Genomic DNA, 11,802 nt, shown 5'->3' with positions numbered 1-11,802 from the left:
CGAAGTAACAATAAAAATATAATAACAATTCTATAAAAATAAGTAGGACTCGATATATATATATGTAACCTACGTAGCTATAGTAACATAGAAAGTTTTAATGCTGGAAAAGCTATTGAAGCAAGAAAGCCAAAACTACAAAAAAAAAGAGATTTAATTTAAATCTAAAAAAAATTGGATTTCATATATATAACGTCCCCATTGGATCAGCAATAAGTTTGCGGGCTTCAAACGCTAAAAATCAGTGTTCGATTCCCCATGGTAGACAACCTGTCGCAGTTGATTTACTTACATAAGTTTAGCCTCGAACGGATTGGCCTTCGGTCTCAGACAAAGCACAGGTTGTGTACAATTTACAAGAGAAGCCCACGCTTGGTACGGGTAGACACAGGTTGTATACAATTTACAAGAGAAGCAACCGCTTGGTACGGGTAGATGCAGGTTGTATACAATTTACAAGAGAAGCAACCGCTTGGTACAGATACTGAGGTAGGCGCAGGTTGTGTACAACTTAGAAGAGAAACACACGCTTGGTACAGGTAGTGAAGTAGCCTGTACGTATTTGACTTTACTTTTCAACTCTATTGCTAGTAATACAAAGTGAATTTTCATGAACACAGCTCAGATTAAGTGAAATAGTATAGAGATTAAGTATCTGTGCGACTAACTCAAGTTTTGGGCCTTAGATATGTTGTTAAGTGTTTAATTAATGCTGTTTTCAGATATGTTTTTATTACTGTTTGTATTAGTAATACTAATAGTATGACTGATTAGAATTTAGAGCCTTAGAAATTAGTTACTTAGAAGTTAGAGTAATATTTTGGGCTACTGTGCAATATCATTACTTTAGTAACATTTCTTTATTTCATTTTTTAAAATATTGATATTGTTAGTTTTATTAATGGTACTACTAATAATACCAGTCTATGGCTACATCATTTTCAGGTTTTGCCCCCAAAAAAGTAGTTTTACACTAGTATTGTAATATGTAAATTGTACTGTTATTACTATATAGTAGTACTAGTAGTAGTGCTTGTACAATTGTAATAATAAACTTGTTATTAATAGCTGTAACACCAACAGTGTGTAACTTGTAACTGTAAGCTAGATTAAAATAGAGCATGCAGTTAGCAAAGCAGTAGAATAAGTTATGACACAATTATTCACGTATTAAAATAAAACCTTGATCTTACTTAATTAGTCACTAAACTCACCACTGATGGTCATATTTAAACAGGAGCTAGTTCCACATATGGCCATGATTCATTTTAGTTAGTGAGGTAGACTTGAAGTTGAGATTGAAGTTCATTGAACTTCAGTTGGTAACTGAACTTTTAAGTTAAGCTTGAATTTGAAGGACTATTCATAAGGTCAACGTGCCTGTGCTGAGAGCCTAACATAATTGATTACAGAATTTTGATTGCTTTTATAGAAATACGTTTTATGTAAAATAAATTTAAAAATATTGTAATTAATGTCATAAAGTGTAAGAAAAGCTACAGAAGGTCTAGACATTTACAATAAATATAATAAGGTTTTGATATACATTTACTGAATTCTTTCCACTTTCCTCTAAATCTCCCACCATTGTTGTACATCATCATCTTAAATTTATCTTGCTTTTCTTTAATTTTATCCTTTATACCTTTTTAAACCAACCTGGTTTTTTTACTTGCAACCATCCTTTTTTTTTCTATAAGGAACATGCCTGTAGTGAATATTTAAGAAATTAAAATTGTTTCCACATTTATTCAGTATCTCCAGTTAATTCAGATGCCTGATTTGCAGTAGGTAGTTCTTGTCTCATCTTTTCAGAATTTGTTTTTTTGAAATTTGGAACTCAAATCTCATTATTCCTTATCTCTATGTGCAGAAAAACATCAAATATAATTGGGCAATGATAATTTGCACCCAGATGTTCTCCAATCTCCACCCTATCAACCATTTCTGTATTAGAAGTTAACAATAAATTTAAAATAGCATTGTTCCTATTAGGTTCTTTAACAAATTGGTAAAGAAAACCATCCTGAGCAGTTTCTAAAAACTTGTATCCCTCATGACTTGACTCTAATAATTCCCAGTCTGTATGCCTGAAATCAAAATCTCCCATAATTATAACCTCATTAACAGATGAATTTTTTATCTCACTGTAGAGTTTCTTATTAATTACATCAATTTCAGCTGGTGATTTGTAACAAAATCCAACTAAAAGCCTTTTCTCCTTATAACCACTAACATAAACCCAAACAGATTCAACCTTATTGCTATTAGTTTTGATATCCTCAACTTGAACAGGATGTAACTCACATTTTACATTTAAAGCTGCTCCTCCCTCTCTTTTTAGTATTCTATCCTTATTAAATAACCTATAACTTTGGTTATTTCCCATTACATCAAAATCCTCTGTTCTGACCAGTGCTGTAAATTTAGTCATCCATTTTATTTCTAGCACTAAATTAATAACACTTTAGCCTAATGTTAACACTGCTTTTGCACGTTATTCCTACACTATACTTTTCTCTACATTTTATTTTTTCTTCATTATTCTGGCTCTCACTACACTCTAGTCATTAAATGGGTAAGCATAACTATATTATTTGTACTGGTGGAGAATGAAGTCTTAATATTTGAAGGTTTATTAAATCATGTGATTGTGGTACTTTTTTAAAGAGTAGCCTTTGCCAAAAATAGAACATTTAGTTACTGACATATCTGGCATAAATGATTATTTAACTTTCTACTATGAATATAATTCTAAAATGAGATTTGAAATATACATTCCACGTACTGAACAAACCATGGTACATTATTCACAAAGACAACAGTAAGATTTTAATTCTATTTCGCTTTAGTATTTTTCTATGGACGAAAAGGAACCATTTGGTACTTAGTAGCTGTCATTGCTCCCACCCTTAATAAAAGTAAAAATTTAAACCACCATTTATTTTTCAGGAAATCATAATTTCCCTCTTAAACATCTTGTAAAGTACTGGCCTTTAATATAACCATTGCCAACTCATTCTATAAGCCAATCACCCTATTAGAAAAATTAAACTGTTTTAGTTAAAGCCTAGTCTGTCGTTTCCAAAACTTAAATCTTCAGAAAACAGCACAAAGAAATCAGAAGCCGAAGTGTAGTGATTTGTAATCACCTCCTTTGACTTGTAATTGGTATATCCATAAATACACCCTAAAATATTATTAGTTTTACTATTGGCAACAGAGCATTGCCTTGATTTCATTGGTGACTTATCCACCACTATGCCAAGATAATTTTCATCAGTCATGTTATTGAGTAGCTTTCCATCTATATTAAATATGTGATCCAAATTATGATAACCCAAAGGTATTACTTTGCACTTACTATAATTAAATGTCATTTACCAAATCTTTATCTAACTTACCAGGCCTCAACCTTAATTTTTGAAGGCACGAGCAAATGGTTGCTAGTTAATTTTGTTTTTACTCCAGTAGCAAATTGGGAATGCTAATATCAACAAAATTATTCTTCTCTAAAATTAACTGTCATTATGTCTTAATTAATTTTTCATGTATTTATGTCACATTTTCTTTTTAAGTATTTTCAAATACCAAATTAATTTTAATTTCATGTAACAGTATTTTGATTTTAACTATTTTACAAATCTTAGTGCTCTGTTTGGTGAAAACTGGTGTATCATGTACACAAGCACCTGCATCAAAAAAGTACAGTAAGCCACTGATGATAGCCACCAGCATTTTATTATCAAAAGTTATGGTTTAAATGCCAAAAGCTAGCAAAGCATTAGAAATTAATAGGTGCAAAATTTATTTTACAAATTGAGAGAAATATTGGGGAAAAAAAACCTGCATTTTCTATGCTTTCTATTTTATTATTACCTCCAATGAGCAACAACTTGGGCACAGTATTTCAAACCATGCTGCTGGCAAAATTGCACTGCAGAGACCATATAGTGTGAATATAGTTACCTGGACCCCCTTCTTGGCAACTAAATGAGTTGAAGCTGCAGTCTCACAATTCTTGTTTCTGATACTTAGCCTAAGTATGCCACACAGCAAAAAATGAGGATCATCAAAACAGCATGACAGTGGCACATGAAGCAGTCATGTTAATCACTGTAATAGTTACTTCCTGCATTAAAAATCTTGCAATATAAATGACTGAAATGTATATGTCAAAGATATATTGATACTTAACAGAAAGAATCAGCAAATCTTCCTTTTAAAAGGTGCTCCAGCAATCTTTTTATAATGTAACACTAACCAGTAATTTCCTTGTTTGTTGCCATTAATTTTTGAGCCCTGCTTATAAATTGATCCAAGTCATTCTGTAGTACCTCAACATCATCGATTAATACCATTAGAAATACCAAATAATCTTATTTTGTCATCAAACTTTACTTATTATCTAATTATGTCCTTATCAATATCATTAATTTAAGTAAGAAAAAACAATGCCCCTAAATGCTGACTCATGAGACACTCCTCAATTAATGAGGATCCAGTTTAACCGAACTCCAGTGATAACCTTTTGCTTTCTCTTATCCAACCACCCTCAGGTCCAATTAATTAGTCTTTCTGCAACTGCTATTTGACATCTTATCAAAAGCTTTTTGAAAATCTAAGTACATCAAGTCCACAACATTTCCATTATCTAAATAAATAACATCTTCACAAATAGGGAATAGATTAGTAAGATAAGTTTCCTTTAGGGAACCCATTTTTTCTTCCTTTTTTTTCATGACCACTGGTGAGTTTACCTGATTTATCTCATCACTGAGGGGTGACCACGGGCTCCAACTGTCAGTTAGTTTCTTTGCTGAAATCCAACCAAGATGTTCTCGGGAGTCCATCTTTTTGAAGCTCGAAAAATGTGGCAGCCTCAGACAAAGTCTTCAATGGAATGACTAAGAGTGATAACACAATATTGTTGAAATTGTGACAATACAACGTGTGACACCATACTACGTTATTACATTCCATACTGTTCTTGACCATTAGATGTGGTCTTTAATTTGAACGTCTGAAGATATGGACATCATCGCTGTGGAATCATCACTCTTTGTTGTTACATCCCATGGTTTCCTTAGCTACCATATGTTGTTTTGGAGTGTCACCAGTGTGCCTTGTTGGCACTGAAGGTTCTTAACTAACTCCTACTTCTTCATCTCCACCTAAATTTTGTGTGATCTAAGAAAATCACCTTCCATGATTAATAATATTTACAAACTTTACTGTACTAAGAATTCAACTTAAAAAGAATCACATTCAAAATAAACTCCACAATAACAAATTCTTTGTTTATGGCACCAAAATGTTACTTTTTGAATAGTCTTTGTTCTGTGGTATTTGGGTCCACTGATAATCCAACACAAATGCCAAACTAACACAGGTTCAGAACTATTAAGTAAAAAATAAATCGAGCATAGACAGTAGAGAAAAACAAGCAAATATAAGAAAATATTTATTAAACAATCACAGTGATATGTCACCTGAACTATTTAGGCTTCGTCTTCTGTCACATCTATCTGCTGGGACCAAGGGCAGGAGAACAAGAGCCTAAATCAAGAGAGAGATCTCTAGAAATACCTGACCTAAATACTCTAGCAAAACAAGAAAAGTTGGGTATCCCACAAGCCCATAGGTTATGTACATTAGTTTAAGGTTTACATGCAATTCTAAGTCAAGCCAGTTTTACAGGTTTTTGTATTGCCTGTTTGAATAGGAATAGGCTACCTTCTAAGATAGTATAATATAAAATTTAAGGACATCAAGGGGCCTGTTGGTCCATCTAAGACATCCCATCTACCAGGTAACTTTAAAAAACACTCAAAGCTAGCCTTTAACATTCAAATTTTTATCAAGCTTTCCATTAAACTCCCTTAAATTTCCTGTATCCACTACTTCTGAAGGTAGTTCATTCCAAAGGCCAACTACACTGTTAGAAAAATAAAACTGTCTTAGCTGCAAATGACTCCTATCCTGCCAAAATTTGAATACTTTGTCTTGTAGTCTTACCATTCTTATCATTAACTACATAAACACTAGCTAGAGGCTTAAGAAAAAGTTGGATTATGTAGCCTTCACCTGTTTAAAAAAAGTTGACATATATTTATAATATTGAGACATCTGGTCAACACAAATGTGGTTAATTACATACAGAAACTGATGGAGGTTTAGAACAACATTACATGAATAAACATATATCTGAAAAAAGATATATTCTATACTAGTTGTGAGAGAGTGAAATTCATAACTGTTTAAGGCATTTCATAGTTTTAAGAATCAACTAAACTTTTACACCATCACATATCAGAATAATTTAAGATAGACTAAATGTTAGGTTTGGTAAAAAAAATAGTAATTATAACAGAAGGATCTATTTATAGAAATTAAGTATAAGAGTAGGAAGAATATTATATTACTTTGAGTAAGATTTGGTTAAGCAGTGTGTAGTAGTGGCCCCACTGTTAAAAGAATATTATAGGAAGCAGTACTATAATTATAAAATATTGTGAATTGTGTGTGAATTTTATGTAATATTGAGAATATTAAAAATGCAAGTTATTGAAGATAAATGTAATATGAAATTGATACTTAGTGAAAGTAGGTTTAGGTCTCAGTATTTTTACTTCATAAAAAGAAAAAATGTCAGTTAATAGTATTTTGTTATTAATTTAAAACATTTTGATGATTGATGTTAGAATTTTTTTACTTAATCCAACCTTGTAATAATTGTTTAATTTTGTGATGTATGGTAAACAGAATTTCATATGATATACAAATTAATGTAGATGTTTTGAGTATCTTCAATAATTAGTTTTTTATGTGATTCTTAACAATAGGAGAAATCTACAATGTTACGTCACCGAGAAAAAGACCAAAATAAGTCTGTTGATTCAAAGTTTTCTACCAGTAAATTGAATGAAAATACCAATAAAAAGGCAAATAATGGATCTATCCATCACATAAGAGGACTAAGATTTTTCAAAAAAGTGGCAGTTTTAGTGTTTATCATTTATGGCATAGTACCACTGGCTTTTTATGTCTCACCATTCATTAGAAGATGCTTTATCTTTGCTCATCTGGTGAATTATCCTCCATTCTTCTGGCTTTCTACTCCAGAATATTTTGGTTTGAACCATGCAAGACACATGATGTTGAATAATGACAACATTAAGCTTGGAGTGTGGCATATTCTTCCTAAAAGCCAGGCTAAGCGCTGGAAGATTACACCAGAATCTGTTGTTCAAGAGGACTTTAAAGATAAGAGGCCAGTTTTCCTGTATCTTCATGGACATTGTGAAAACAGGGGTGCAGGATATCGACTAAATCTGTACAAAGTTCTTTCAGAGAGTAAAGTTGATGGCCATGTTGTAACCTTTGACTATCGTGGATATGGTGATTCGTCTGGAACACCTACTGCTTCAGGGGTAGTCAATGACAGTAGAGCTGTGTATTCTTGGATTAGACACCATGTAGACAAGAAGCGAATCATCATCTGGGGTCACTCTTTAGGTACAGCTATTGCTTTGAAGCTTGCTAAGGAACTTGCAAGGGAAGGGGAGCATCCCAAAGCCATTATATTAGAATCTCCCTTCAACTCAATTCGTGAAGCTGCCCAGAATTACCCATTGGGAACAGTTATGAACTTTATGCCTTACTTTCGTTCACTCATCATGGAACCTCTGAGGCATGAGGAGACCAGTTTTGAAAGTGATGAAATAATTGACCAGATTGCTACACCAATTCTTATTGTTCATTCTCCAAATGACTGGCTAGTTCCATATCATTTGGGAAAGAAGCTATATGAGAGGGCTCTTCTCAACAGACCAAGTAATTATGGGCCAGTACAGTTTATTGATATAGACAAAACAGGAGAAATTGGCTGTGGACACCGTTGGGTTAGTTGGGATCCTGATCTCCCCAATATTGTCATAAAGTTTTTGAACTCATTAAAGCTTAAAAACAAACTTAATTAATATTCAGTTGGTAAAAAATACTCGGTGTAACAGATATTTTGAGTTGAAATTACAAATTCAGAACAATACCTGAAGTATGCCTCATTACAGCCATATGTACACGTAGCAATCAGTATATTCTTACAATGCATGCTAAAAGAATTAATCATTTGTTGGAAAATTACATTCTCTCTCTCCATGAATAAAAACATTCAAACACATATATATGTATATCTTGGTTTGGTTTGAAACAGAGCATAATCTAAAGGTAATTTCTGCAAAAGAAGCAAAAAGCTTACTTGGCATACTTGAGAACTCTGTTTCCTCTCAAACTAAACAGCTTATGTTGTAAAGACAGCACAAACATAGAAGACATAACTATTTTAGTGTTTAAGCACAAATTGTAAAAAATACATGAGACATTAGATAATCAGTGTTGTCAAGTAAATGCACAGAACCATTATGAAAACTTTTTTGTATTTAATTTATGATTATTAAGAGAGAGAAAAGGAGTAAAGCATAGACTATTAAAAGAAATACAGAAGAAGTTATACTTGTTCTTCAATGATTGTGGTTTTGGTATTCCACAAATTACCCTTCACATTAGGATTTGAGTTAATGTGATATAGCTTATACAGTATAAAAATTATGTACCTTTGGTATCATTATTGATGTTAAGACTATATCACAAATATTGGTTGTGATTTAAAGTTTGTTATAGCTTATACAACATAAAAATGCTGTACCTTTGGTATCACTGTTGATGTTAAGACTATATCACAAATATTGGGTTGTGATTTAAAATTTGTTAAGACAGTTAATAATTAAGAATATTATATTAAATAAAAGGCGCAATATATCTGATACCTTTTTTTCTTTTTTTCAACAACAGTATTGAATATTTAAAATTTATTAATATTTTGAGAGTGTGTGCAGCTTTCACGTCTTTTCTTATAATTTATTTATAATTTAAAGTTTTTATATTTTTAATGAAGAACAAACACTCATGAACAGAGTGGTACAAAATTTGAAATATATTCATTGAATATTTAGGTAATTTTTTAAATTTTAAAAATGTTTTTCTTTATGTCAAATATAAAGAAATTTGTGCACTGTTGTAGCTTTTTTATAAATTCCCCAATTTAAATAACATGTACATAGAATGTCATGTGCATCAGAGAACATCTGCTTTATATATGCAGACCCAAAATAATCATTGTTTTGTGAGAAAAAGTGGTGATAAATTCTTAATTATTCTTTATTTCAAGAGATGTTTAAACATGTTCATCAATACTTAATTAATCATTTTATTATTACTGCTTTAATTCATGAAAGTGTATGTACTTCATTGGTAAGTTATCTACATAAAAGACTAAGTTTTTGCCACCCTTTGAAAAATTATCCATCACTTAATAATGTTATGGTTTACAAAATATTCAGTATTGAGTTTCTGAGTTTTTCATCCCACAATGAAATGCTAATGTCTGTATGTCACAGAAAATATTAAATTCGTTTAATTAAAGCTTTTAATAATTGTTTCTGTGCACCTTTGTATTTTTTCTGTTACAATAAGATAACACTAATGTGTAATTTAAAACATATTTGTTTAAATGTGCAAACATTTATTATTTCATAATGCTATAAATACCAATTATTTTCACACTTTGATAAGCATCAAGTAAAAAGAAAATGATTCTACCGGAGTATTTAAATCAATCAATTGTTCTTGAGGTCCAATTGAAATATTTAAGGAGTCTATTATTCTTATAAAACTACATTATTGTAGAATTAGAGCAGCCTAAAGCTTTATATAAAGTATTACTCTATTAAATATAATATTTTTGTTCAGGAATATTTTATATTCCAAATATTTCAGTTTTATATAGTGTACAACTGAATTTTTATGTTATTTTCATTAACACTGTGCTGAACAGTATAGAAGGCTCATGTAATTATTCAATTGTTTGATGTGTCAATAAAAAATATATAAATCTTATTATATTTCCAGGTTTTGGTGCTTTGCTTTAAAATGGCTTTAAAAAATTTAATATTTTTTATATTTTTTAAAGTCATTATTCATAATCTGTCATTCCTAAGGATTTTATAGAATTCCTTACCCTAGGAAACATATATTGTATGCTCAACATTTCTATTACCAAGGGCCATATGGGCATAGTTTTATAAGTAGTTGTTTTTACTGGATCCAGATATATATGGTTTATGAACCATTATTCAATAGAATCTATAATAAATAAATCAAATACAAGTTTTTTTCAGTATTTTGCCATATTTTACTTTTTTTTTTTTCTATTCCTGAGAATACAATATGCTATATAGCTAAAGTGTAAGTATAGTAATCATAAACCATCATGTGTAAGGAAGGTTGGTTGTTTAGTTATTATTGGGCACAAAGATACACAATGGACTATCTGTGCTCTATCCACCACAGGTATTGAAACCCAAATTTTAGTATTGATGTAAAGAGGAGAAATCTTATTGAATCCCTCTTCAAACAAACAACAAATGTGGCAAAAGCTACTAATATGATGTCCAAATGTGAAATATTGGTTCTAAATTCTGCTTTTGACTTTAATGAAATACTGCATTCACTACAAGGAACAAAAAAAAATCAGTTTTTTTTTTTTTGTTATTACCATTTGTCCATTCATAAATATGTCTTTCAAGAATGATTTTATTCAGTTGTTTTAACTGTAGAGAAAGCTTTCAGATTTAGTCGGTATCTGATAGGTATTGCATGCAAGATACAGTTTCAACAAAGTGTTTCTTTTGGGAAACATTTGTTTACCACATTTATCAAAATGTAGCACAAGTACTCCAGAGATATTGTACAACATGGAGCTTTATATTTCTGTCAACATATTTTAATCTACATCCTGATTGACCGAAAGCACATCACATGGTGTGAATCATTTTTACTGTTGACTTGAAAGCCGGGCAACAAATTGCATCAATTGTAATGGTGTAAATGCCTCTTCCAAGCTATCGAAGCATGAGTACTTGCCGTACGACATTAGTATTAGGCTTATTACGTTTCTTAACACTACATTCTTTATCTAGTCACTTCCTCCCACCCCCAGTGGCTCAACCATAAGTATGAAGGCTTATAACGCTAAAAAACATATTTTGATATCGGTGGTGGCACAGCTCAGATAGATGACCCATTGTATATCTTTGTGCTTACCAGCAAACAAACAGGCCTTTAGAGATTTTCAAGAATTAAAAGTGTATAATAGTATTTCAAACAAATTATTAATATCCATTGCTGTCAATGGCTGACTGGGACACAACAAACACAGTAGTGGTCGGAACATTATTTATATAAGCAATTTGTTACAACAGTGTGAATGACTTTTCTGCATATCTGATGAGCTCTAGATTGAACGAAACGCGTCGACCGCATTGGGTATGGTGAGCATAGTGTGGTTAAAATAATATTATTATACACTCTTCTAATTCTTGAAATTCTCTGAAAAATTATATGGAAAATGTAGTGTTAAAAACACAATAGATCTAATACTGTTGTCTTATAACAAAAATCGCATCATGACAGTGTTTTGCAGCACGGTGAAAACACACTAATTTATTTAGGCCTAATTACAAACAGTTTGCTCAAACTCATAAAATAACTGTGGATGTATGGCGTAAAATTTAAATAACTCGCAGATAGAGAGATGCAAAGTCGTTTAGGCAGCAGAACTTTACAGACGACAATTTCTTGCAGCACAGTGAAAATACGCTGATTGATTTATGCTTAAATTTATACTGTTACGTATCTGCTCGTTTGTTAATTTCCGGTATAAATTCTTTCCGAGAAACTTCA

At 31.4% G+C, this 11,802-nt stretch overlaps 1 protein-coding gene across 1 annotated transcript; it reads left to right on the top strand.

The window, feature by feature from the left end:
• The first annotated feature begins 118 nt into the window (after positions 1–118).
• On the top strand, positions 119–9,941 carry LOC106469283 (monoacylglycerol lipase ABHD12-like). Its single transcript, XM_022397756.1, has 2 exons — positions 119–554; positions 6,846–9,941. The coding sequence occupies exon 2, from the start codon at positions 6,858–6,860 to the stop codon at positions 7,980–7,982; it is 1,125 nt and encodes a 374-aa protein (XP_022253464.1). The 5' UTR covers positions 119–554; positions 6,846–6,857; the 3' UTR covers positions 7,983–9,941.
• The last annotated feature ends 1,861 nt before the right edge of the window (positions 9,942–11,802 follow it).

The sequence above is a fragment of the Limulus polyphemus genome, unplaced genomic scaffold (assembly GCF_000517525.1).
Source record: "Limulus polyphemus unplaced genomic scaffold, Limulus_polyphemus-2.1.2 Scaffold3395, whole genome shotgun sequence".
NCBI classification, from domain to species: Eukaryota; Metazoa; Arthropoda; class Merostomata; order Xiphosura; family Limulidae; genus Limulus; species Limulus polyphemus.
This window is presented reverse-complemented; position numbering and strand designations above follow the sequence as displayed.

Bases quoted from the DNA above. Each gene is read 5' to 3' on its own strand.
- LOC106469283 (XM_022397756.1), top strand. From the start codon at position 6,858: ATGTTACGTCACCGAGAAAAAGACCAAAATAAGTCTGTTGATTCAAAG.